Source organism: Gracilinanus agilis, chromosome 5 (assembly GCF_016433145.1).
Source record: "Gracilinanus agilis isolate LMUSP501 chromosome 5, AgileGrace, whole genome shotgun sequence".
Lineage (NCBI taxonomy): Eukaryota > Metazoa > Chordata > Mammalia > Didelphimorphia > Didelphidae > Gracilinanus > Gracilinanus agilis.
Window position 1 is genome coordinate 89,013,284 of NC_058134.1, and position 26,518 is coordinate 89,039,801.

Genomic DNA, 26,518 nt, shown 5'->3' on the forward strand with positions numbered 1-26,518 from the left:
TATTCACATTATACCTTTAACTCATTCCCATGTGCCACTCAAACTGGCCTACTGACTTTGCTCTAAACCAGCAACAGGCAAACTTTTTAGAGGGGCCAAAGGAAAGAAAATGTTCATCTGTCAGTCTGTTTCTAAGGCAACTCTTCCGAAGTTTCATTGTATTGTATCCTACTTGTTGTATTCTTCAGTCTCACTGCCAGATAGAACATTTTAGGGGGCTGCACCTGGCCCATGGGCCTTAGTTTGCCCATCGCTGCCTAAACTCTAAATTCTACTTCCTACCTCCATGACTTGGCATAGTCCCCATGCCTAGAATGTATTCTTTTTCTATTTTTTTGGAAACCTTAGTTTTTATCAGGTTCAGCTCATATTCCATTTTCATGGGGAATAGCCATTTTTGAGTATTTTCTAATTTTTTTTTAACCTTTACTTTCTGCCTTAAAATCATTACTCTGTATTGGTTCCAAGGCAGAAGAGTGGTAAGGGTTAGGCAATGGGGGTTAAGTGACTTGCCCAGGATCACACAGCTAGGAGGTGTTGAGCATTCTCTCTCTCTCTCTCTCTCTCTCTCTCTCTCTCTCTCAAAATAAGAAGCTTCAGCACCTGGGGTGAGTACTGTTGAGCAGGTTGATGGGGAGGGGTGCCTTTCACAGAGCGGGCAGAAGAACAGAAAAGCCAGTGGGTGTGAAGGGGCAGGATTTGTGATCCAAGTCCTGAACTTATTGAGGAATAGGGAGCGTGGCCTAAAGATCCACAAATGACACCAACAAAGATCTGGATAGGATACAGTTGGCTTTGAAGAGTGCCAATTTCTTTCCTCTTGTGGTCAGAGGGGACGAGAGGATTTCTGGACTTGGAAAAGGTGTCAAGAGATTTGATGTCTTCAAGAGGAAGTTAGGTTTTAATGGGAACCATTAAAGATATAAGAAATATGGACACTGATAGGATGAAGGAGAGTTAAAACAACAGAGTGAGGTTCCCAGGGGCACAATGGAAAGGGAAAGCAGAGAATTATAGGAACTAGAGATGACTAAGGCTGATCTGAATAGGGAGAATATGTGGAGAGAGAGCAGGGGGAAAGCTTTTGAAGGTAGATCAATCTATTAAAAAATGCAACAGGGCAGCTGTGTAGCTCAGTGGATTGAGAGCCAGGCCTAGAGACTGGAGGTCCTAGGTTCAAACCCGGCCTCAGCCACTTCCCAGCTGTGTGACCCTGGGCAAGTCACTTGACCCCCATTGCCCACCCTTACCACTCTTCCACCTATGAGACAATACACCGAAGTTAAGGGTTTAAAAAAAAAATGCAACAATCGATACTATGATGGAGAAGGAATGTCTTATCCACTCCCCAAACCAATGATGAAGGATCTTCTTCCCTTAGCCTCCAACCTTCCCCTCCCCTCCACCGAGGGCAGAGGTGTAGACCAAAAACAGAGCTCAAGTGAGATACAGGGAGAAAGAGCACCACCCACTACCCAGATGTCATTGATGAAGACCAAGCCCCAGGTGTCCTGTTATTGTCAATGACGAATCTGACTCTTTGTGGCCCCATTTTGTGTTTTCTTGGCAAAGAAACTGGAATGGTTTTCCATTTCCTTCTCTAGTTCATTTTACAGATGACGGATCTGAGACAAACACCTGTCCCAGTTATGGTTTGGGCTCAGAGAGTGGTCCAAGGGGCTCTGTCTTTACACTCAATATTTCCTGTGTAAGGGAGAGGAAGATGTTACCGTTGAGAGAACAATTTCCTTCTCCTGGTATGCACCTCGCAGTAGGCTTATTCCATACCTACCTCACCCTCGACTCCCAAAATAAAGTATCCCTACATTCTAATCCTAACAATTGAAAATGATGCCAAGTTCACTAGGAACATCAATTCCTCCACTCACCACCCCTCTCCTCCCAAAAAAGACAAAACAATGAAGAGAATTGCTTTTATTTTTAAATATTAGTAACACAGCACAAACAACTTAGTGATACTTATCAAGGGACCAACAGAACAGCTATGCTAAGTCTTAATGTTTCACATATGTAGTACCTAAAATATCCTGTGTATGAAATAAAGAATCTTAATGTTTATTAAGGTTACAGTTTTCACAATAAGCATAAATACTAAACCACCCCAGGATTCTAAATTAAACTCCCCTCCTCCCCTCCCCTTTAAAGACCCTTAAGCATAATCTGAACAATTGTTTCATACAAGCAGAGGCTACATTTCTATTCTGGCTTCCGAAGCCCGGTATGCTATTACAGCATATAGAGATGCTGCATTTTACCAAAGAGAGCTTGGCCTTCAACAGTGCTAGGTGGATGCTGCTAGCTTATTTTTTTCCCCAGTCACATCAAAGTTTTCACAATGACTACATCTCGAAGAAACAAAAGAACAAACCAGTGTGACCCAGAGGTCCCGGTGTTAAGAGGGAAAGAGGAATTCACTGCCAAGGAACATGCAAGGAATCAAGTTAAGGCAATACAAGGATTCTAGTCAGTGCTCATAGGGGAAAAAAAAAAAAAGGAGGGGGATAAAGAGCAATAAGGTCATGCAAATGAAATAATTATAGGAAGCAAGAAAGTGATCCTTCCAGATTCAAAAGAAAAGTTTGTTTGTTTTTTAAATGAAGAGAATATTTGCAAACTGAAAGTCAACTCAGTCTATTCACTCAGGATAGCAGATGTCACCTTAAACTAGCTTATTCTTTCTCCTTCATCTTAATCCTACATTAGAAAAGCCAAACTATCACTGTGGAACAATGATTAGTGGGGCAGAATCCTGTCTATCCACTCAAAAGGAATCTCATAAAGACAGTAAAATAAAGAGGAGATTCTGTATTCACCATCCCTCCCTTCCCTCCCTTCCCTCCCAAACCCCTGGGGGAAAAAAAAAGACAGGATTTTAAAATAAAATTTAGACAGCTTGGAAAGTTTAAGGATCAAGGTCATAATAAAGAAATGATTACACCTCTGGAGTGATTCACCTGGCAGCTATGATGAGACAAAACCAGAGGCTTAGAAATATCTCGGCCCAGACTAGCTATCTTCTACATAAAAGAAAGTACCATCTTCACGATCCAATGTCTAACTCACAGTATTACAGTTTTCTTAAATTATCGATCTTTAAGTATCTTGCTAAGTAGTATGTTCTACCTCCATTAGGGAGATCCTTCAAGAGCCCACACCTGCTGCCAGTTAAGTTTACGAGGGCTTGGCCATCCGGGGCTCTGCCACAACCATTGGCATGAGAGTCGTGTGGATGAAAAGAATGAGATGGATGTTTAAGAGGAGGACCCAGAAGGAAACAAGCTTCCCTTTGCCCTCTCGGGGAAGGACATGAGGTAAGAACATCTATTGACCTTCCAGAGCTCCAGCACGTCACACGTATCACCAAACCGTCAGTCACAAAATGGCAGCCGTCTCACCTGCCTAACCCGATGACAAGCCCTTAGGAAGATGTCTGGAGGTTCACTAAAAATGGTGATAGTGCAATTTTAGTACAATATTAAAACTTGAGCTGTCTTCTGCCTAACAATGTGTACAACCAAAAACAACACACACACACACACACACATACACACACACACACACACACACACACGCACGCACACACACACAGAGATGTGTTCAAATGTTATAGGATCATAAGGTGAAAAGGTAGTGTGGCGTCTGACAAGTCCATTTTAATGGTTCCCTTTGGTCGACTTCTTCTTCTTCTGATCTTCTCTCTGTTTCTGTTTCTTCCTCTTGCCACCTTCTTTGTGTCCTGAGGAAATATGGCTTGTAAAACACTGTTCAGATATTAACTGCATTTCCTCTTTAAGAGGCAAATAGTTCTATATACCCCACTTAAGACACACACAGACTAGCATCTTCACTTGCAATGTTTCCACCTTTAAAACTTCCGTACACAGGGGTGATCAGGGGAAGCCCCTATTGGTGAGGGGAGCTGGGCATGGACCTTTTGGCTCTTTGGGGAAGGGCACATCCATTGGTCCTTTACTAGAGGTCACGTACAACCAGCAGCTCTTGGTTAGGGCTCCTGGTTGGGTCTTTATATCCTTACGTAATAAATAAAAATTGATCTGGAGGCTTATTACCAGATTTATAAGCATTTATAACTAGAGGATGTGCATGAATCCCTCTCTATGGAGTCAAGGCACATGCATAGTTTTGTGTGAAGTGCCTCAGGCCAGCAGATCAGGAGGTTCCCTTGATCAACCCAATTACATATAAAACAAATCTAAATTCAGGTTGTTTTTTTTTTTTAAATATAGGTTGAAAGCCTCCTATTAGGAAGAAAGAAATCATTCAAAGGTCTTCAAAACCCTTTGAATTTGACAGAGGCAACCTATCGATCTTTCTATAGCTATAATCCTCCTAAGCCTCTCCACACCTTCCAGTTCGGGGAAACCTCAACTACTTCCCTGGTAATCTGGCTTATTAGCAGTGCTATTTATCCAGGTGATCACACTGGAGAACATTTGACTGCATTGGAGTTTTCCAACACAGAAGTTACTTTCTCTGGGTCCCCTTTTTGGGGAAAAGGTTTGCTGAATGAAGCCTGGGCTCATTTTGTGGCATGTTAGGATGCTCTCCATTAGAACAAGAACCCCAAACTCTGGCCTGGCCAAGTATTTTTCACCTTTTAAGTCTCCCATGCTCCAAGTCAGGATTTTGCCTGTCAGAGCCGCCTGCTAAAAACAAAAGAAGAATCATCTGGTTCTGGCTAGTGATGGCACCGCATGGCTGCATGCACTTATGCTCTGAAGCTCTAGCCAAAGGGGTCAAGGCACACTGGCCTTGAATCTGTTGTCACTCTGGTAGAAGGAGCTTCCAGCTGCAAAATAGGCTTGGCAGATGGATGGGCCTGATGCTTAATTTAGGCAAGAGAAGAGAAGGAACTCAACCTGAATTTCTTGACTGGGAATCTAACCATGAAACCTGTAATAAGGCCAGGTCAGCACCAGCCTGCATTTTACAAAGCACAAACCCTTTTTCCACAAATGAACTAAACTAAATATAAATCACAAAACCAGAAGGCAGCCCTGCTAAAATGTAACAAAATACCAAACTAAAGCTGGCTGAAATAGATGGGTCATCAGTGAACATTTGCTTTTTTACACACTCTCCAAGTAGAATGACACAGAATGCTACCATGCCAGGGACGCCCACTCAAGACTTCAGATATTTAGATTAAGGCCTCACTTCTTTCTGTCTTAATTCACCCCATCTCATGGCCTGGTCTGAGGCATGCGATACATGGCCCGTGAAGAGCTACAGCTCTCTCACACCAAGAATGACATGTCAACAAGGGCATCAGCCTAATGATTTCCACATCAAAGCTTGCTGACCTTGGCTCATCCGTGTTAAAGCCAAGCATATGCAGCCTTGGTTGAGGCATGAGATAGGAGGTTTTTACTTAAAACCAACCACTAGCCTTCTAAAAGAAAGCTTAAACAGAGCACAACACGGGGATTTGTTGATTATTCCTCCTCCATTCCACACTGGCATCAAGTTTCAGGCATGACACTTCCAGGTTAAAACAACAACCCTCGAGACAATCTCTAATTCCCATCCAACGAGGTTCCCTTATTTTACGGGGACAGACCTGGCACTCAGGACTGAAAAATTCAAAGCTTTCTTAACTCGCTCCCTTCCATAGCACAATGAAAAGATGCCCTTAGCCTTGAAAAATGGTCTGACCGTTCAATACGCCAAGTGGTTTGGAGGCCCCAACAGGTTTGAAAATGAAGCAAACGTTCCACTTCCCTGCCAAGATCCCGCCACGGCACAAGAGTGCCGCTAGGTTGGCCAGCGTTAGATGGAGACTAAAAGCCACAGCTTGCCAGCAGAAGGAGCAATCCGAGACAGAGAGCGGGTCTCCCTTGATCTCCTTCCACAAATAAGGATGGACGAAATAACTAGCTGAGGCAGAGAGCTTGCTTGGGAAAGAGAGCGTTGGTCCCTCAGCTTGTCCCGTGGGCTATGTGGACATGGAGTGGAAATGGATGATCCCAGTCCTCTTAATGCACCATTTCAAAGTCATTCCAGAAGCACGTTATGAAGAAGACATCACAGCGTGAAGCAAGTCGCCTACCTTACTATCATGGTGGAGAGCAACTCTTTCATGGTTTGAAAAAAGTATGGCTTCAGTTGAGCTCTCTTCTCAATCAATCTAAGAAGTTCTTTCTCTGTGGCAACCTGTCCCCCACCCTCCCGAGGGAGTTTCTATCTGAGAGCCTAAGAAATCTTCCCCAGACTTCAAAACCATTTTGGGTGCCCCCCACACCCCACTTTCGGCTCCCTTTAGAGTGGTGTCTTCTCCCATTAGGACATAAGCTCTTTTGACTATCTTTTTGTTTATATTTGTATACCCAAATGCTTGACACAGAATGGGTGCTGAAAAAACACTTGATTCTTTCTTTCCTTTCTTCCTTCTCTGGTTAATCTAATTCAGGAACCCAGGGTTCAAATTCCAGTTGTGACACGTTCTACTTGGGTAACCCAATTTCTTTGAACTTTGGCTCAAAAACAGAGTCATTAACAATTATTTTTAAAACCTTATTTTATATCTTAGAATCAATACGATGTATTGGTTCCAAGATAGAAGAGAGAGCTGTAAGGGCTAGCCAATGGGGATTAAGTAACTTGCCAGAGTCATATAGCTTGAAAAGTGTCTGAGGCCAGCTTTGAAGCCAAGAACTCACATACATCTCTAGGCCTGGGCCTGGATCCACTGAGCCACTGAACTGCCCTAAAGTTAGTAATTTTACTACTGACTCTCCACATGACTATGGTGAAGAAAGTGTTCTGTAAACTTCAAGTGCTATAAAGTGTTATCATCTAAGGGGCAGACTGTGAACTTCAAGAGACACAGCAAAGATTTCTGGCTCTTGTTACCTCTAACCTACCCTTGGTTTGGTGAGATGGGGGAATCCAGACCAGTTAAGGGAAGAGAAAAGATGGAAGAAGAGAAGGGCAAGAAAGATACAACAAAAGTAGCAAAAATTATCATCTGAGTGCCAGGTGTGTATATGCCAATTGTATGCAAATTCATCTCGGACACTTGGATTTCTAGAGGGAGAAAAATCTTACTGGATACAAGGCCCTGGATTCTTACTGGGGGAGGAGGGAGAGTCACAATTAACTAAAGGCCCTCAAGGATGTAACGGAAACTCTTTTAAAGCTATAACTTGCCCATCATTACAGAGGGTGGGATTTGAACTTAAGTCCTCCAGACTTTCTTCACTTTACTTTACAACCCTTTGGGTCATACCTCTTAAAGGCCACATACCAGGGTATCCCTATCTTCTCTCTCTTAAAAGTCTTCCCTTCAAAGATGCAACTGTTCACAAGAAACATGAGAAATGTTTGTAGGGCACTTTTTCTCTCACATCTTGTTCAAATCCTGCTCATTGCAAGTTTTATCCTCTCCCTCATTTGTTTAAAAGAATAAAAAGATGTGTTTTATTAAAACCACCTTTTAGGGTGAGCTTTTTACAACAAAACCAATGAGTTCTACCACAAAGTAGGTCTTTTTACATTCTCCCTTTTCCCATTCTCCACTGGGAATTAACAGGGGTTAAGAACATATTTTCTCTAAAACCACCTCTTATGATTTCATACTCACTAGCTCAGCTACCATAGGGCAGAGAGAGAGGCAACAGAGAAAGAAGAGGAGGAAGAAGCTCCCTTATTGGGGGGGAGAAAGGCACTCGATGGCTCCTCTGCCAGTCAGCCAGTAAACATTGATCCAGTGCCTGCTATGTACAGGAGTACGTAAGCCCAGGCTATGAAAGTATAAAGCCGCTTGGAAATGTAGCCTGGGGATCTGAATGGAAGCCTAGAAGCAAAGGGAACTGGAAAACCAAAGGGAAAATTATTCCCCAAACTGCTTTCTAGCCATCTTTCCTTCAACTGGAGCTCCTCCCCTTTGCATGGGCCATTGATGGAGAGGGAACAAGGCCCTATATCAGAGGGGCCACCTGTCCTGGGGCAAAGGCAAAGTTAAGAGCCTGGCTTTTTAGTTCTTGGCAGAATGTTTGGGAAATGTTTTGGGAAATGCCTGTCCAAGTGGCCCTCCAAAAACACCATTTGGGTTTTTAACCAGGGATTCCAAGGCTCAGGATTCAACTGACCACACAGGACATGACTAGGCTGATAAGGATGACTACCTCACGGATACCGGCAGGGCTGCTCATTAGTAAACACAGGAAGTTCTTGCTGGTCTTTAACTTATTGTTGGAAGCAACCAGGAGAGAGAAGTAGAATTCATTTTCCCCCCTCTTAAAACCCTTACCTCCCATCTTAGAATCAACAATGTGTATTGGTTCCAAGGTGAAAGAGTGGTAAAGGTTAGATGATGGAGGTTAAGTGACTTGCCCAGGGTCGCAACTAGGAAGTGCCTGGGGTCACATTTGAATCCAGGACCTCCCCTCTCTAAGGCCTGGCTCTCAAGCCACTGAGCTACCAGCTAGTCCAATATTCATTTTAAATGAAACATTTACGTGCCACCAGGAGCTTTGGAGAAGTCCTAGAAAAAAAAGGTACCCAGAAAAATGACTGCCTGACCAATAGAGACAGAGCATGAATGGAAGTGGGAGCCAAGCCCAGACTCCGGGTAGGCAAAGGAGGCAGCTGTCTAAGGTGCAGCACTTTAGAGACAAGAGGCTTAATGAGAAATATTTTTAAAAATAAACAAATGAACACTTTTAATGCTATGAAATTCAGCTGTCCACGGCCCTTAGCATGCGTTAGAGGAAAGGCTCCAAGGCCTCTGTGGGTAGCAGTAACGCAGAGCCCACAAATGCCTCGTCCCAAGGGCCCAGGCAAGCAGCTCCATACAGGTTAAAGAGCACGGGACAGAAGCCTGGCAAGGGAAAGTGGGCCCGGCATGATTATCGTCTAAACCGTCACTGAGGGCTGTCACCAAAGCTTGTCATCATGTCCTGTCTCTGGCAGACACAGAGCAGGTCCCCGGACGTGCCTTCCCCATCCATCATCGAGTCACCCTATAGCCTTGCTCAGGAATGTGCTTAATGCCTAAGCTCCTCCTTATAGACGGCTCTCAGTTATTCACATTGACTTAGGGAACAGTACCGCACTTTCTACAAGAGCTCCCCATCTTCTTATGAATCATGGAACCCTCTGGCAGTCTGGGGAAGACCACAGAGACCTTTGAAAGGAACCTTTTTAGAGAACTGAAGGAAAGGCTACATTTCCACTGGAGGGGAGTGAAAAGAAAGCTGCCTCGGGAAATCTATCTAGAGGCCCTGTTGGGTCTGCCGATTCTCCTGCTTTACCTGGATACCTCCCAAGGCCAGCAGATGTGAAGCTAGAACAGCTCTCCATGGACAGACGAGGACGTGGAGGGGCTGTGAGAAATGACCTGCCCAGAATCACCCAAAGACTAAAGAGATTCGAGCCCGGCTCTTCTGCCCTCCAGGGCTCATTCACAGGCCACCAAGCTGCTCCTGTTTTCCAATGTGTCACCGATAAAGCACACACTGCCAACAGGGACTCGCTCTACAATGTCTTTCCTATCTGCTTCCCTAAGGTTTGCCTTGGCACACTTCCCCTCTACCATGCAGGGGTCGAGAGGGAGGAAGGTGGAGAGGGTGAAGATGCAAATCGTCCCCACAGGACTAATTCAAATGGCTTTTTAGACAAATTAGTAAAAGATCTGCGTTCGTACGACAGTTCTTTGTGGCTTGTTTTTAAGGCTGTAAATCTTCACTGAAAAAACCTAAGTAATAAAATACACAGATGTTAAGCTAGTTATATGGAAAGGAAGGGCACTGAGGATGACAAGCTGAACGTGAGGTTAACTAGGAATGATTAGTTTTACAAGCTCCATGCTGAATGCAGTATAGGTCATGGCAATAACAAAACACTCGGCAGCATTCGTGGGCAAGTTAAGTGCTTAAAAAAATAAAATAAAAATAAAAAGCACAATACTTTTCAGTACAAAAACTTCTCAACCACATTCACTGTCCAAAGGACGTAAGAGACTGCCTTTACAGGGTTCTCTTTTTCTCCAAAGTCTTATAACATGTTTGGAATTTGTCAGTCTCGGGGGAAGCCGATAGTTTGTCCTTCCCCATGACATGAGTCCTGTGAAATGAATTCTCTTTCCAAGATCATAGTTTTAAGGGACACAATCATTTTGGCCATTTGGAACAATGCGGCTGAATTTTAAAGAAACTTTCAAATGGAGATTAAATATAAATAGGGCCAAGGACCAATGGGTCAAACCTGCAACGGGCTTTATCGCCCCATTGTCTTTACGATACAGTCCATGCTCTTGGCACCATAAAATGATCCCATTAACCAGAAACCAAGGCAGGACTTGCCAAAAGAAAACATATTCTTCAGTAGAGTCTCCTTTGATTTTTATCCTTAAAGAAATTTAACTGGGACTGGCTGGACATAATTACTCATGAGAACACATCAACATTTAAAAAAATGAAACAAAGGGAAAGATAACTTGTAGCATATTGATATCCTTCATTAGAAACAATGGGTGCCTCCTGCCCACACAGACGTGTGCTGTGGCTGAGGAAGAAATGATTTCTCAGTCAGATCCTGGGGATCCTACAAGGCTGTGTGGCCTGAGCTCTGAGAGCAAGGTTCTCCGCTTAGCGACCTGTCCTCGGATTGCTGCAGCATGAACGTCTCTGACCTCTGGCCTATTCTCTTAAGGACCTCTTCAGGCCCCTCTTGCTTCATTTTCCAGGGCCTAATGTTTAGCCTTAACAAATCTCAGCACTGCATACCCAAAACTCCCTTTGGTGGCATACTCTTTTCCCATAAAGATTTCCACAACAAAAAAAAATACTTCCCAAAAAATGATGTTCGACCAGGTGAGAACAAACTTATGGACTTAGAATTAATTATTTCTTAAGAATTCTCCACTAACATCCTATTCTGATACTGTGGTGTGATAGAGAGGCTCAGGTGAGTTGAAGCTGTTGGTCCAGAGGGGGCATCATGACAAGGCTGGCCAATTGGGGAATTATGAGGAAGGAGGCCATGGCCACACATGAAAAATCATCACCCAAGGGATGAAGGGGCCACCATCTGAACTGGTAGGGGGAAGAGCCTCATCGTTACATCATGAATCTTTAGGTCAACGAATACCCCAAGGATGGAAGGCACTGTGCCAGGGGATAGAAATCTGAGCCCTGCTCTCTCCCTTGGGAAGTGTTTGCTCCCCAGCAAGGAAAAGAAGGTTGAAGGTGACAATAAAACCAATTCATTGGAGGGGGGGGAATTAAACTTATGTGTGTGCCACACTATGGTAATACCAAATGATAGAATTTTGGAAATGAAATGAAATTGGGGCTTGGCATTTAAAAGCATGTTGGGCTTTACATGAATGCAAGAAGGAAATGACTCTTGAGCCGTGTCTCTACAGGACGATTATTTAACCTATTCCTGCACCAACGGTGTCTTAGGGCTCAGGCGGTTGGTGTGCACTGAATAAAGCACTGGGCCTGGAGTCTGGAAAAACCAGAGTTCAAATTCTACCTGGGACACATACTCTGGCTATCTGACCCTGGACAAGTCACTTAATCTCTGCCTCAGTTTCTTCAGCTATAAAACGGGAATGACAGCACCTACATTGCAGGAATGCAGTGAGGATAAAATGAGACATTTCTAAAGGCACTGAGCACAGTGCCTGTCACACAGTAGGTACTATGTAAAAGCTTTTTCTCTCCCCCTTCCTCCAGTAATGTAGTGGACACTTGTGTTAAAGATTAACTCTTTTTCTCACCAAGGAGGCATGCCCAACACACAAGCTAAGGTCCTTTAAATTACACCAGAAGTACTTGGTGTCTACCAAATTCTCCAAACTCAAAGCAACTTGGCATTCTCGGATCTGGCTTATCAAATAACAAATGACACTTGCTAGGAATACCTAAGACTTTCTCTAGGGTGCCCATGCTACATCCTTCAGCCTCACCCTCTAAAAACATCTCCTTCTCCCCAAACCTCCAAAACCAGTCAGTGCCCCAGGGTGTACTAGAACTGGATAAAGTTTCTAAACTCATTCAATTCAGAAGTGAATTTATTCTGCATTCTCAAATGCTCCCCAATTGCATCTATTTTTCATTCAATTGCACAGGAAAGGGCTGATGCCTCTAAATCACCCATCTGCTTTTGCTGGCAACTCTCCATCTAGAATCCTAGTTTTGTTTGTGACATTGCTGTTGGTTGTTATGCTCATCCTGAAGCTTCAACTTCAAATAGAGAAAAATGGGTCACAGTAACAGAAGATTTAGAACTTGAAGGGGTCATCTGGTCTAATTTAAGAAAAGAGTTAACTGAGAGTGACTTGCCCAAGGTCACCCAGGTTCCATCTGCAGAGTGTGCATTCTACATCTATTGTTAACAACACTGCAAAGACACTCTGCTTTTTCACCAGATCAGAGCATTCCTAGAAACACTAACCTCACCTTTTCCTTAGCATTAGAGATCCTAAAATCATAGATTCTGGAGCCAGAAAGGAACTTAGTTAATTAGCACTATCCAACTGCCTTAATTTTCACAAGTAAGAAAACCGAGGTTTAGAAAAATTAAGTGACTTGCCTATGGTCACCCCCTGGAATAACTGGCTGAGCCAGTATTTAAATCCAAAGTCCTTCTCCTCTTTTCCCATCATGCTGTTTTCCCATTTGACAAATGCCAAAGTCAAGTATGGTACCCTACTTTATCATGGGGGCATGAAAACTGCAAGGAGTAGCTGTTTCTTTATAAAATCAAGTCCTCCAATCAGCAAGGACCAGGACCTCATCTCTGTTTCCTAGATCAGGGCTTCAGACCATGTTGCCTTTTAAGAGGCAGAAGATTTTCCCCTCAAGTTCTTAGTATTGAGCATTGAAAAAGAAAATTAAATTTAGAAGAAGGTTCTGCCATAAGGCACCCCATGATTCTTAAAAACCAAAGGAATAGTTTGAGGGGGGCCCCACTTAAGTAAATTGTCCAGTGGGTATTTATCAGTATACCTCCAAAATAGACTGGTTTAGCCATCTGATCTCACACTGGCCAACTCTCTCATTTACCTAAATTAATGATCCTCTATTAACAAAGAAAAGGGAAAGCATGGACAATGCAAAATGTCATTTATGTTCAACTTTGGGATACAATCAGTGAATTCACAATTGGTTGGTCTTGGTGTCTCTCTCTCTCTCTCTCTCTCTCTCTCTCTCTCTCTCTCTCTGTACTTGCTTGCTCTCTCTCTCTCTCTCTCTCTCAATCTCTCTCAATCTTTCCCCCCCCTTCATGTCTACAACTAGACCCAATCCATTAATGGGTTGTCTCTAACAGAACCCAGGGGAGGTAGAGGCTGCTATAGTTAACGCTCACTGGAATTAGCTAAGATAGGGAAGATATGCACCAACTCTATAAATAGATTGGAAATTCCATTTCAGTCTAAAAGTCTTGGATCACAATTTCCTTTCTATAGCAGCCTTTTAAAATCCCTCCATAATTGATGAGGAGGAGATCACAGGATTAGATCTGGAAGGGGCCCTTAGGGCCAAGGAGTCTTGTCCAACTCCTTCATGTTACAGTTGAATAAACTGGGGCCAGTAGAAAATAAGTGACTTGTCCCAGGTCACAGAGGTTATTAGGAACAAAGTTAAGATCAGGACCCAAGTCTCCTGGCTCCACTCTTCTGTTAGGCTATTCTGGTGACATTCTGCAATGTGGTCACCCCATCTGGCTCCCAAACTGTGGGTGTCAGAGAACTGTGCCCATGTGGGGGCCATCCCACGGCTGAAGGGGCAGCAGGCTGACAAATGGGGATCTGTAACTCCTGCAGAGCTCTAGAGGAGGACACACACGGACACACACACACACACACACACACACACACACACACACACACACACACACACACACACACTCTCAGGCTTCATGTTCACTCACAATAGACCACCCCGCTTAGCTCAATCCTTCTTACTGCAGGGCTCTGGTTTGGAGGTGGAGGGAAGAGGATGACTTCTTCAGCGAGCGTGTGGAGGAAATACATACAACACGTCTTTGGCACTTAAGAGGCATCCCACTTTACTAGGGCATGAAGGTATCCTATGGCTTATTGCTGACACCAGGAAAAGGCATGAAGTTTTTTCCAGAGTTACAGAGTTCTCTACCTGCTCTATCTGTACGGAGCCTGTTGGACCTTACTGTCAAACACACCTGAAGCACCAGAATCCGCTCCCAATTCCACAGTCCCAGGGGATGGGCCCAGCATGTGTATCGGGGGTGAGTTTGTCAGAACCAGAGCGCTAAGGCATTAGCTGCTGCCGAGGGGGGCTCAAGGGGGTTTAAAGATAAGCAGCCCTTTGCAGTTACATGTATAGCACCTTTTGTCCTGGAATAACAGTACACTTCACACACACCAAAAAGAACCATACAGCACCCCACTGGTTTTAGAAATGGGGGGAACTCAGAGGCTTGGAGAAATTAAGAGTTACTTGTAAGGATGTCTGTCTCCTGAGTTAGGGAAAAGAGCTGAGCAAGGAAACCTAAAGCTGCCACCTAGCACTCTGCTACGCTGCCCTTTGGGCATCTCCCCTGACACCATTCCCCCCACCCCCAGACACACCATGCCCAGGTCAAGTCAGAATACAACAGCACTGGGTAGCATCTTTCTCTACAGTTTGGACTTTGGGAACTGCTGGGGCTTTCTCTGTGGTTGGGCCTGTTTGGACTTTCTCTGCGGTTTGGACTGCTGGCACTTTCGCTGCAGTTTGGACTGCTGGCACTTTCGCTGCAGTTTGGACTGCTGGCACTTTCGCTGCAGTTTGGACTGCTGGAACTTTCACTGCAGTTTTGACTGTTGGGATTTTCTCTATGGTTGGGACTTTGGGAACTGCTGGGACTTTCTCTGTGGTTCGGACTGTTGGGACTTTCTCTGTGGTTTGGGCTCTACGAAGGTATCCCTCATTTGGGAAAATCTTCCTATCAACCTTTCTCGGCTGTACTGCAGGGCTTTGGGAACCTGTGGCCTTTTTCTGCTCCTTAGAAATATCAACATGTACACTTCTGGGGGGCAGAGGAATAGGAGGGGTTTTCTTACTTGGGGGTTCCTCCTTATCAACCTTTTTTTGCACACCTGCTAAGAAAATGGGGGACTCCCAGCTGCTGCTGACACGAGGCTTTTCCTGCTCCTCCTCCTCAGAAATATTTTGAGGCACATTTTGAGGCACATGTCTGGGGGGAGCAGCACTAGGTCGGTTGTTCTTCTGAGAACGGACACCGGACTGGAAAGATAAAGCAGGCTGTCCTCTGCGACTGCACTCCGCTGCAAAAGCTTCTTGATCTTCTACACCTGAAAGTGCACACAAATGCAAGAAGAATATAAGAAGAACATTCTGGGAAAAGACAACCACCGCACCAAGAGATGGCTCTCCCTTTATTCCCTAGCAGGAACAAGATATCCAGTGCTGGCTTTGAAAAATTTGAAGACAAAGAGCTTGGCCTTGGTCCCCTTTCAAATGATTCCTGAAACAGAAGAGAGGGCACCAATTTTAAATCCTTCTCACAAGCCATATGTTTCACCATGCACACCTAATCTACTTCCCATTTCAGCTTAGGTAGATGGGAAGAAGGAAAGTATGAAATGTCACAAAAACCCAATCCTGGCCATTTCTGCCACTGAGAGTTCTTCCTTTTGCATATTTTTGACAGTTCAATAAACAAAGCATTCCTTAGAGTGATCATGTTCTACATTTCTAAAAAATGATCTTGAGGCAGACTGACCTAGGCAAATTCAACAATCACCATGAGAGGTGAAAAAGGCAAGGGACTGAGTTGGGCATCTCATTCCTAGGCGGCTTTTAATCTAACAAGAGTACAGGAAGCTCCTGAGAACTAAAGACATTTGTGAACCTTCCAACATGGAAAGAAACAAATATTGTGAAAGAAGTGGTGCCCTAAGAGAACTCAAATGATAGGAATAGTCAAATGCCTCACCAGATGCCACCATCTACTTCCCAAATGGCTTCAATTATTAGGAAGTCCTTTTCAGAGATTCCAGGCTTTATGTGCACTGAATTGAGTCTCTCAGAATTTGAAGATTTATCATTCAGAAAGTAGACATCTCTGATATATCTTGCCACGTTGTGTCTTTTGTATTTTTTCTTTTAAACTTTTCGCAATGGGAGTGGGGAATAGCTTTGAATACTGGCTGGGGAATGAAAACAAAATATTGCGACTGGCCAAAAACACTTGCAGAATGATTTCAATTTAAGATCTCAGGAACTGCTTAGACTGAACTTTTGATTGAGCAGTCAAGATGACACAGGCACAAATAAAAAGAGCTTGAAGCAATGGGAAAAATTCATTAATTTCATTTGAAAAAATTCAATGATTCGCATGAAGAAAAAAGAAGAGGTGCTATTTCTGGTGCACCTTCACACAAGAAACTCCATCTCCCAACTGAGCATTTTCTCTAGCTATCCTCCACATGTGAAATGTTCTCTCTCCTCACCTCCACCTCGTGGCTTCCTGTAAGTCTCAGCTAAAAATCCTTCCTTTTCCAAGAGATGTTTCCTAATCCTCCTCAATCTTAGTGCTTTCTGTCTCTTCAGTCAGCCCCCAATTTATCCTCTTTATATCATTTGTAAATCGCTATTTGTCTGTTGTCATCAGACTGTGACCCAGGCCCTTAAAAGCAAGGATTTTCAAATAGCAGCAATCCCCATCCTCAAAAATCAAAACAACAACAACAAAAACCTGTTTTTTTTTTGGCTTTCTTTGTATCCTTAGCTCCCAAGCACATAGAAAGCTAATTGGTTATATTCTAATGGTGGGATACTTAGAAGCCCAAAGCCAAACTAAGTATGTTACTGTCATCCTAAAACTTTGTACCTTCGCTCAAACCCATCTGACATCCAAAATCACAAGTGCAATTACAGTGGGCCAGGGGAGTGTATCACTCCCTTCCACCCATCACTAATACAATCTCCCTTGAAATAAAGAATTCAGCTCAATAATAGCAGGTTGTACTTATATGTTACTTGCCAAAATGAGGATTTCATAAGGGCAGAGTTCTCAAGCTTTCATCATCTATGCTCCCCCCTCCCCACCCCTAGGTTCTCCTCCTCTTCCAAAAGGCAAAGGAATAGAACAGTCATTCTTGTAGGCATGAACAAAGGAGTCCTTTAGCTCTGCGACAGCCATAACCTGGGCAAATTATAAAGACTGGGGCACCAGAAAAGAATTGTTGATGAACAATTCTCCCACCCATAGTGTGTGGTTTTGCTACCACCCAACATGGAAACTTTGGTCTTTCATCTCCCACCCATTGGCCACAGAGCTCCTTCCTTTGCCTCTTGGGGATTCCAATGGACAGGTTTGTCAGATCCCACCATTCCAAGTTGGAAGAGATCTTAAAAATCTTAAGATCCTAGATACAAAGCTGGAAGGAACCTCGAAAGATAGCTAATCAAGTTGTTTCACTAAGATGAGGAAACTAAGGTACAAGTGATTAAGATTTGTCCAGTCACACAGAGAATTAAATATTAGATGGGATTTGGACCTGGTCCTGACTCTAGAGCCAATGCTCTTTCCACTGTGAACATGACAGAATGTAGGGTTGGAAGAGACCTTAAGAGATTTAAGTTTCTATCAACTCTGAGTAGTCCAATGATCTATTCCTTACAGGCATGAGAAAACCAAGTTCAAGAGAGAAATTACTTCCCTAATGGTCACAGTACTAATTAGTGACAGAACAGAGACTAGAATTCAGGTCCAAAGTAGATCCACTAAACCAGGTGGCCCACAAGTGCCACCAGTGTAGTCTTATTTTCTAAAAAAATGATTCCAATGGGTGCTTCATTCTCTGGTCTTCAATTTCCTTGTCTCTAACACAAGGGGGTTGGACTAGATGGTCTCCTTTAGCTCTCAATTTCTGAAATTCTATGACATTTTAAGAAAAGAAAATGAAATAAAAGTCCAGTATCAGAACTCTCTGGGCACTGACTTCAAAGGAACACAGCAGAGACTCGAGTCTTGAGGCAGCTTCCTATAGGCAGGACCTAACTGGGGAATGGAAAAAACTGCCCAGAACTCAAGAGTCTGCAGATGATTCAGCCACAAAAGGAGTTTCCCCAGAAAAATTGAGGCGGCAACTGGAAACCAGTTTCACCCTCTCTGGGGTTTCTGTGGTGCGATGATGCAGCAAGCTGTGTAACTCTAAAATGTTCTGCCTGCAGGGCGAGGTAAAGCTTAGCACTCAAGAGTCATCAAAGAGGAAGCGGGGCTCCCGAGTGGCTGCCGGGTGGACTTCCCTGGGAAAAGGACAATGGGGGGACGTCCTGGTGGTCGGGGCAGGGTATCTGGGACACGGTTCATAAAACCCTGACTGTGAAACCGAACAAGGCAGGAAGGGAAGTTGGGTGACCAGGTTTTCGTCAGCTCACCTGGCTGCTTCCTCGGAGCTATGTGGTTTCCCTGGCAATGAGTCGTGAGCAGTCAACATTACAGGGCAGAGTTGCCAAGCGCAGCAGCCACCCAGGACGGCTCCTCTGCCTTCACACATTAACCCCTGGCCAAGCACTCCGTTTCTTTCCTTCCTGGTGAGGAATAGCTGTGGGTCCTGGGCTTGGGACTCCATACTAGTCTATCTTCCTGCCCCCGGGTGGACCCACACTAGACAAGTGAAGAACTCAGGAACTCACGTAAGTACATAAAAATTAATATATTTCTGGCTAATTAGCGTAGATTGGATGGCATTAAAAGCTTTAGCCGTGTGGCATTTTGAGCCTAGTTCAAAGTCTCCTCCTGGATCGCTGCCTTGTCGTGGTGGATTTTTTAAGATTTTTTTAAGATCTCTTCTTACTGAAATTACCTTCTATTTAATTGTTTTTTTGCATGGTCATTTCCCTAGGAGAATGTAAGTCCCTTGAGGACTAGGACTATCTCAACTTTGTCTTTGCATCCCCAATGCCTAGGGTAGTGCCTTGTACATAGTGGGTGCATAAAAGAGACAGCTGGGTGATGTAGTGAGGAGAACACTGGATTTGGAGTCAGGAAAATCTAAGTTCGAATCTGGTCCGAGACACTTTCTTGCTATGTAACCCTAGGAAAGCCACTTAAGCACGCTCAACCTGAGTTTCCTCATCTGTAGGATGGAGCAAACCATAGCACCTATTCCCCAGGGTGATTGTGAGGGACAAAGGAGGTGACATTTATTTGTAAAGTACTTTACAAACCTTAAAGAGCTATAGAAGTGCTAGCTATTATTGCTGTTGTTGTTATGGATGTTAATGTGTGTTCAATTGAACCACTAGACACCAAAGGACAAAAATCAAACATGAAAACAGTTTCAGCCTTAAAAGAGATTACATTCTCAACATACGACATAGAAGGGATAATATGGAGGAAAGCATGCTAGTCAACTAATCACCAAGTGTTTCTTAATGCCTCTCATGTGCCAATAACTGCCCCAGGCATTGAGGTAAATAGTCCCTTGCCTTGGGGTGTGGGTATATTCTACAAACAAACAATTTATCAAGTCAGGTTTCATGGAAACTGGACTGAGGCACCTCAAGGAAAGTGGAGTGGAGCCTCGTGCAAAGGCAGGTGCAAAGGAAGATGGAATGGTGATCTAGGCACAAAAACATATGGATAACACAGCTCTAACCCCATCCCCATGCAGGGGCTTACAGACACTGTAACATCTGGGACTCGATGCCCTTTTTTGCCCATAGATGGATGGGGGCTGGGGCAGAGGGAACTTATCCACAAGGATGTCTAAGAACATGAATACTATAAATCTGTATTAAATAGGTATAAACTAATATTAAAGTTCAGTTATGATTACTACAACCAACCAGCAGGAGACCACCCACTAATTGTTGCCCACCTGCTGCTGCCCACTCTCAAGGAAGCTTTTAGTTCTGCCCATGGCACTTTCTGACACTGGGAAAGCATCTGTGTTTGAGTCACACAGCCATAAGCCCTGGCCAAGTTCCAGGCTCAGAAAAGCCTGGCTGCTTCCTGATTCTCCATGACTGTGAATTACTTCCAATGCCTTAAAAATGACAAAGAAGAAGGCAAAACCTTAAAGAAGAAGAGAAGGGATTTGTAGTGATGGGATGAGGGAGAAGGGGATGGCTAAGGGAGTTGCCCAATGGGCAGTGTGGCAAGAGCACTTCAATATGTACTGGCCATTTTTTCTTAATTTAGAGACTAGCATCTCTAAGACTCCTTCCAATTTACAATCAAGAGTCCATTATCCTAAAAAGAGGCGACATTTACGACTGAGTCAGGGCTACAGGCACATAAATTTCCCTAATTGTCAGTAGTTTTTTTTTTTCTTTTTTGGGGGGGCTTGGGGGGGACACACAACGAAACCAGTCATTTTATTGGTGCAAGGAACTTCTAGTGAGCACAAACCCTCAAACAATGAAGCTCACCACATTCTCTGCAACCGATAGTCTTAGTTTCCTAAGGTTAAAGTGACCTGTTCAGGGTCACGCACACAGTATATGTTAGAGATCTTACTGAGACCAGCTCTTAATCCACTCACTACTAAACTATGTTATCTTTCATCTAGATGGCTGTTGGAGATTACCATTAAATGCAGTCATTTAATGGAATGAGTAATGGGAATGAGGAGAAAAAATTTTCCCCATTTTACAAACCTAGTTCTTTTTTTTTTCCTTTGGGTAATAATAATAACAATATTTATATAGTATATAGAAAGCTTACAAATTTTATATATTAACTCAAAACCCTTTGAGGTATACCCAGTTATTATCCCCCTTTATAGTCAAGGAAAATGAAGGTGAGAGGTCACATAGTCAATAAAAAGAAGACAGGGTGAAGACAAGATGAGCCTAGATATTTTAAGGGTAGACTTATATAGCCCCATATCTCGAAGTTCAGCTAGCCGGAAACCCCAAGTCAGGGCAGGAATCATTGCTATTTGTGTAGATTAGGAAAAAGAGATCCAGGGAAGCAAGTGACTCACCCTAGGCCATGGGAATCCAGTGCTCTCCCATTATTTCATGTTGCTTTCTTCAAGAAAAGCTATTGGCCACAGAAGGATGGATTTAGGGGTAATGAACCTGAAATGACCCAGCAAACTCCACCTGGGGACTTTGAGCTACTGATTGGCAAAGGTCAGGGCTATTTTTTTTTCCTGGCATGCCCTAAGGCCATTTCCTTCTTCCCAAACCTGTTCTTCAGCTCTGGAAACTAAAGGGGGGAAAAAGCAGGAGGTGGGAGGAGGGGAGGGAAGAAGGAGAAAGACTAAGAAGAGAATCAAGGGAACCTATTCTGCCTGCAGATACTAGGATACAGTTAAGTACGTCTCTCCTTTTTTTCTCCTCTTTGTCACAGGTTTAGAAAAATTACTGGGTACTGGTAAACAGGGCAGGGGATTTATCTAATATGATCCCTTAATTTTACAAATAATGAAAATGAAACTGAGGCATTAAGTAATTGGGGTTGGTATAGGGAAAAGAAATTCTGCCCTAAAAGTCAGAAAACTAGATTGATACTTTGTTCCATGAAACCATTTCTCTTGGACTCCCAGTCATTGGTCTGAGATTTGTAAAAGCAAGCCCAAGCAATGCCACAGCTGGGGAGCCGGGCCTGGCCTGCCCCGTGTAGCTGCCATCTAATGCACGAGGGTCAGCAGTTACAGAGTGACAGTACCACTGTTATAAAAGCAGCGGCCTCTTGGCTGGACAGATTGGCTCCTGAATCCCTAGGGTCTGGTCAGCCTTTCCATTTCTCACAGAATCAGTCTCTATTTGGGAAAAGCAGTCATGGGCTCAAAACCACTTTAAATTCACACAGACATATGATATTTAATTGACTAGTAACTTTCTAGCCTGTTTTTTTTTTGGGGGGGGAGGAAATGGGGCAGAATTATAGGACAAAATACTAATTATAACCTCTGACTAACATAGCAGCTGATCTTTTTCTGCCCAGATCCATGCAGCCTGAACCTATCAAAGCAAGTGACAAGATTCTGGGGTAGAGTGACCCCCAAAATATGGCTCTCCAGGTTGGTAAATCAAATGGGAACAAGGCCTGAGTCCTTTTGCCATTCCCACACCCAATGAAATAATGAACTGCAAAAGCAATATTCAAACTGGAACCCAGCCATCTATCCATAGAGCTCTCCTGCTGCAGAATGGGCCCACATTTGCTCCAAATTCCCAACAGAGAAGGGAGTTCCTTGCCAAAGGTGACCTCCTCCTCCTCCTCCTCCTCCTCCCCCCCCCCCCAAAGGTGAAGAACTTCTACTTAAGCCCAGGGACTTGACCATTCCATCTCACCCACTTCCTGCCAGGTTTTCAGGGAAAATGAAAATTAGTTTTTCCCTGTCAGGAAGAAGGGGAGAAATGGGATGGGAAAGGAGTACAGCGATGTCAAACAGGAGGGTCGGTCAGTGGTACATGGCACTCCAGAGGGCAGTTGAACCATATTAAAAAGTAATGCGGAAATTATTTGACAAAATAAAATACAATAAAGTGTTAAATTTGATGTTTTCTAAGTCAATATACCACTGCAGGGATCCTTATGTATGGTTTAGTAGCCCCACTTCTATCTGAATTGGGCACCACTACCCTGGAGTGTCTATGGCAGTCAGAAACCATTTTTTGAAAAACTTTTGAAGATACTATTTTGGTTGAGGAAAGAGTGGCCCAGAGGAGGAGGAAGAGGAGTGTTTTACTCCTCCAGTGGACATATATTTGAAAGGAGGCTCAAATAACTCATCCAAATGGAGAAAAAGGGGGGGAAATCCTTTATACAATTTTTCCAAATTATTTACCAGCAGAGGGCAATATTGTATATGAAGAGCTCAAAGCAAGCAAAGCATAGCTCCTGTTGCTTGGGTGTAAGTGTTCTTTTCAGGAAGATGGAGAATGTGTTTGTTTGCTTCTGGGGAGCTCACCTGTTTGCTGTCACCAAGACAAAATGTGTAACAAAAACACAAGCTCAGGAATCTGATGGAGAAGGACTTCAACAAAACTGGATCTCTAAAGGGGGTAACACTATCCAATTCTGGCCAACTGTGGCCAACCACACTCTGGTTTTCTCCTGACCACATTCAAAACAACAGCCTGAAAACCCAGAATGGCCTGGCTTAGGAAGGCGTTTGATCGTGCCTGCTTTGGGAGCCTGTGGGGGAAGAGATGGCTTCCTTCGTGGTACCCCACGTGTCTGAGCCCCCCACACAGCAGGCACTACAGGAATGCCTGCACAGGACACCCCATCACCTTCTGCGGGATGGGCCTGCAGGGCAGCTCTTTCCAAGGGCCACTCCTAGAAAAGCCACCCTCGAGGCAAAGAGTGTGTTTTCTGGCCCACAGAACCTCATTTAACTGTCAAATCTGACTTATTTAGTTTCTTTTGCACCTAAGGACACCCAGCAGGTTTATGCCATTTTAGGCCTATTACATTTATCACCCTCCTGTGTTAAAAACCAATTTTAAAAGAGGCAAAGTTTAATGGTAGGGGAAGGCACAGTCTGGTTGCAAATGAAATGTTTGAAATGTTCAGAAAACACCTAGCAAAAATGTAAAATGCAAAATGAAGACTCAAATTGGAACCTAGCTATATCTTTATATTTATCAAGCTTTCATGCAATGTAATGGGTCTTCCTTTCCTACAACAATAGGGTTGTGAGGATCAAATGGGAGAGCATATGTACAGTGCTCTGGAAACCTTAAGCCACCATAAAATTGTTAGGGATTATGTGAACATCGTTGGCCTAGGCACCACGAAGTCTTAAATAGATTCCAAGTTGTTTTCTAGAAAAGGAAATGGACTTTGCCTCTATCTGGCCACACACTGCAACAGTGGTCTTTGAGACAAGAAGTATACATTTATTTGGTAGCTGATACATTGTCAAAAGGAAAGAAAACATTACAAAGAAAGGCCACCTGGTCCAAATGAAGGGGAAGGAGCTGGGGAAAGAAACCCATGAGAAGCCTCAATAACTCCATGCCCTCATCAACTAAGTTAACGACCATATTCCATCTTTTATATTGCATATGAAAAATTAATTTTCCAACTAGGAAAATGATTCATCTCTACATAGTTGGAATTGCCAAGTGTGTGGAAGAATAGGTGACAAGATTAATATTTTCACACCAAGAGGGTTCTGTTTATCTGGAGAGGCAGCAAGATTGGTTGATATATTGTTAGACTTATAATCTGGATTCAAATCCTACCTTTGACTATACGACTATAGGGACCACCTATAAAATTGGGATAAAAGTTATATAATCCCTACCTCAAAGGATTGTTTTGTGGGTCAAATGAAATAGCATGTAAAAAGTACTTTGCCAACTTTAAAGTTCTCTATAAAATGCCAGCTATTATTATTAACCAACACGGCAATTTTAATTTTTGGGTTCCCACACTAAACAAATTCATATAAAAGGCTACCAAGACAAAGATTTATTTCTTTGGGCCATATAAGGCACAGAAACATAATCCTCCGAGTACTGGAAAAAAGCCAGTAACAAATGATATGTATTCAAGAGGGAATTTCTTATTATTTACTGTATAGGTTGTGAGAGCAAATGACTTTAATTTAAAAAAAAAAACAAAAAAAAAAAACCCTGTAACTCACAATAACACAGTTGTCATTACAGATGTGGTTCTGACAGTTTGAATCACATTCCCCAAAACCTAAGCAGCAACACAGGTTGAGTCTTGAGTTTTAGGACTGTACCCCTATTGTCAGCATTATAAAGGAGGATCCCCTCCAAACATTTTTCTCTTCTCTGCCCACCACACAAAGCAACTTCAAAACCGGAAACCTTTAATCCTAAAGGCTCTGGGTCTTTGACAGCTGTCTTTTGCCTTCTGATAATTCACAACCTTCCTTCGAGATCTCAACCCCAAAGCGGACATTCAGGTTTTAAGTTCAACTCCTCTGGAGCAGAGATTCTATTTTTACACTCAGTAATAATGAGATACGCCATTAGATCAACCATAAAAATTAGCACAGGCCTGAGAGAAATTATGTTGGGCAGGGGGTGAAAAAGTGGGAGAAAAAAAATGAATGCTAATAAAAACTGACAACTAAAACCACAGGTCTGGAAATGTCACTCTGTAGGCTAAGGCTCTATAGAGAATGTGATATTTACACCAAAAACATTTATGCTCAAGTCTAGCAAGGTGAAAGAACAATTTGGAAGAACTAGCATCAGTCTTAGGAGGTAGGGAATGAGCCCTTTCTAAATAGATATTAACATTTTCACACCCAGGAAGGTCCTATTTATCTGCAGAGGCAGCAAGATTAGTTGATATATTGCTGGGTTTATAATCTGGATTATAATGGGTATTTTAGTAGGTAAATGACCTCTACAAAAAGCCATCTACAGTAAATAGGGTTGGCCAAGATGAGTAATCAAAGGCTTTACTGGTGTTAAGATGTTAGGCTTACCAACTAAAATTAGCTATTTTTTGAAAGTGTGGAGGAAGGTTCAACATATACCAAAATATTCAAGCCGTACCACTTTTTGCCCAACAACTGGGGAATGACTGAAGAAGCAGGGATATGTGATGCAAGGCAATATTTTTGTGGGCCAGAAAGCAAATGAGTTGCAGAGTGCACAGAGCTCCAGACTTGGAGTCAGAAGACTTGAGCTTGCGTCCTGCCTCAGATAAGTTTCTGACCCAACCCAGAACAAGTTGCAACCTGTCTCAGTTCTGCTCCTCTGTAAAACGGGGATAATAGTACCTCACAAGTTTGTTGTAAGGATCAAATTACTTAATACATTTAAGTTTAAAATAATAAATAAAATTTTAAAGCTTTATAAACCCTTAAAGTACTATAATTAGCTATTATTATTATGAACTATTTATTCAGAAAAACCAAGAAAATAGACAGACATCTCTGCCCTTCAGCAGGGATGGATATAGGGACAATTGGAACAGAATGGTGTACATGCTGGTAGATTGCATTCATTTGTTTTTTTCTCAAATCATCACTTTCCCTCATTTTAAGAGGGTTCCATTTGGGGGTGAGAGAGTACATCTCCAGAAATCATTGTGATATAAAAACAAAAGGCATCAATAAAAAAAAAATTCTGTCACTTGCAAAGAACTGGGTCTTGCAGATTTATTTTGAAATTCACAACTATATAAGCTTTTAGGCATCAGAATATTATCTATTAAGCCTTTTAGGGGTGTGTTAATCACATGATGACTAATGTTCTGGCTTTTCCCAGCATTTCCTTAAATATTAGTCACTTTCATGCATCTGTGGGGGGGAAAGTTAATTCCAAATCTCTTACAACAGTGTGTTTATTAACACATTTAACTTTTTCAAAGGCCAGTAAAAGTTTTGGGAGTTTTGCTCACGATTAACAGACACTCAAAACTTGTGTTTCAAATACCATCAGTTGGCAAAGACACTATTTATTTAATACCTTTACCTTCAGTCTTAGAATTGATTCTAAGACAGAAGAGTAACAAGGGCAAGGCAAACAGGGTTAAGTGACTTGCCCAGGGTCACACAGGCAGTATCTGAGGCCAG

At 43.1% G+C, this 26,518-nt stretch overlaps 1 protein-coding gene across 3 annotated transcripts in view; it reads right to left on the reverse strand.

The window, feature by feature from the left end:
* Nucleotides 1-3,595: 3,595 nt before the first annotated feature.
* DNAJB6 (DnaJ heat shock protein family (Hsp40) member B6) overlaps nucleotides 3,596-26,518 on the reverse strand; it is a 119,116-nt gene continuing 96,193 nt past the window's right edge. For 2 of the 3 annotated variants that reach the window (XM_044678731.1, XM_044678730.1), the window contains exons 9-10: nucleotides 15,080-15,331; nucleotides 3,596-3,757 (exon numbers count right to left, since the gene is read on the reverse strand). In XM_044678731.1, the coding sequence (XP_044534666.1) occupies nucleotides 3,675-3,757; nucleotides 15,080-15,331 (335 nt within the window). In that variant the 3' untranslated portion in view covers nucleotides 3,596-3,674. The remainder of the gene's footprint in view (nucleotides 3,758-15,079; nucleotides 15,332-26,518) is intronic. The other variant, XM_044678732.1, reaches the window with a different exon arrangement.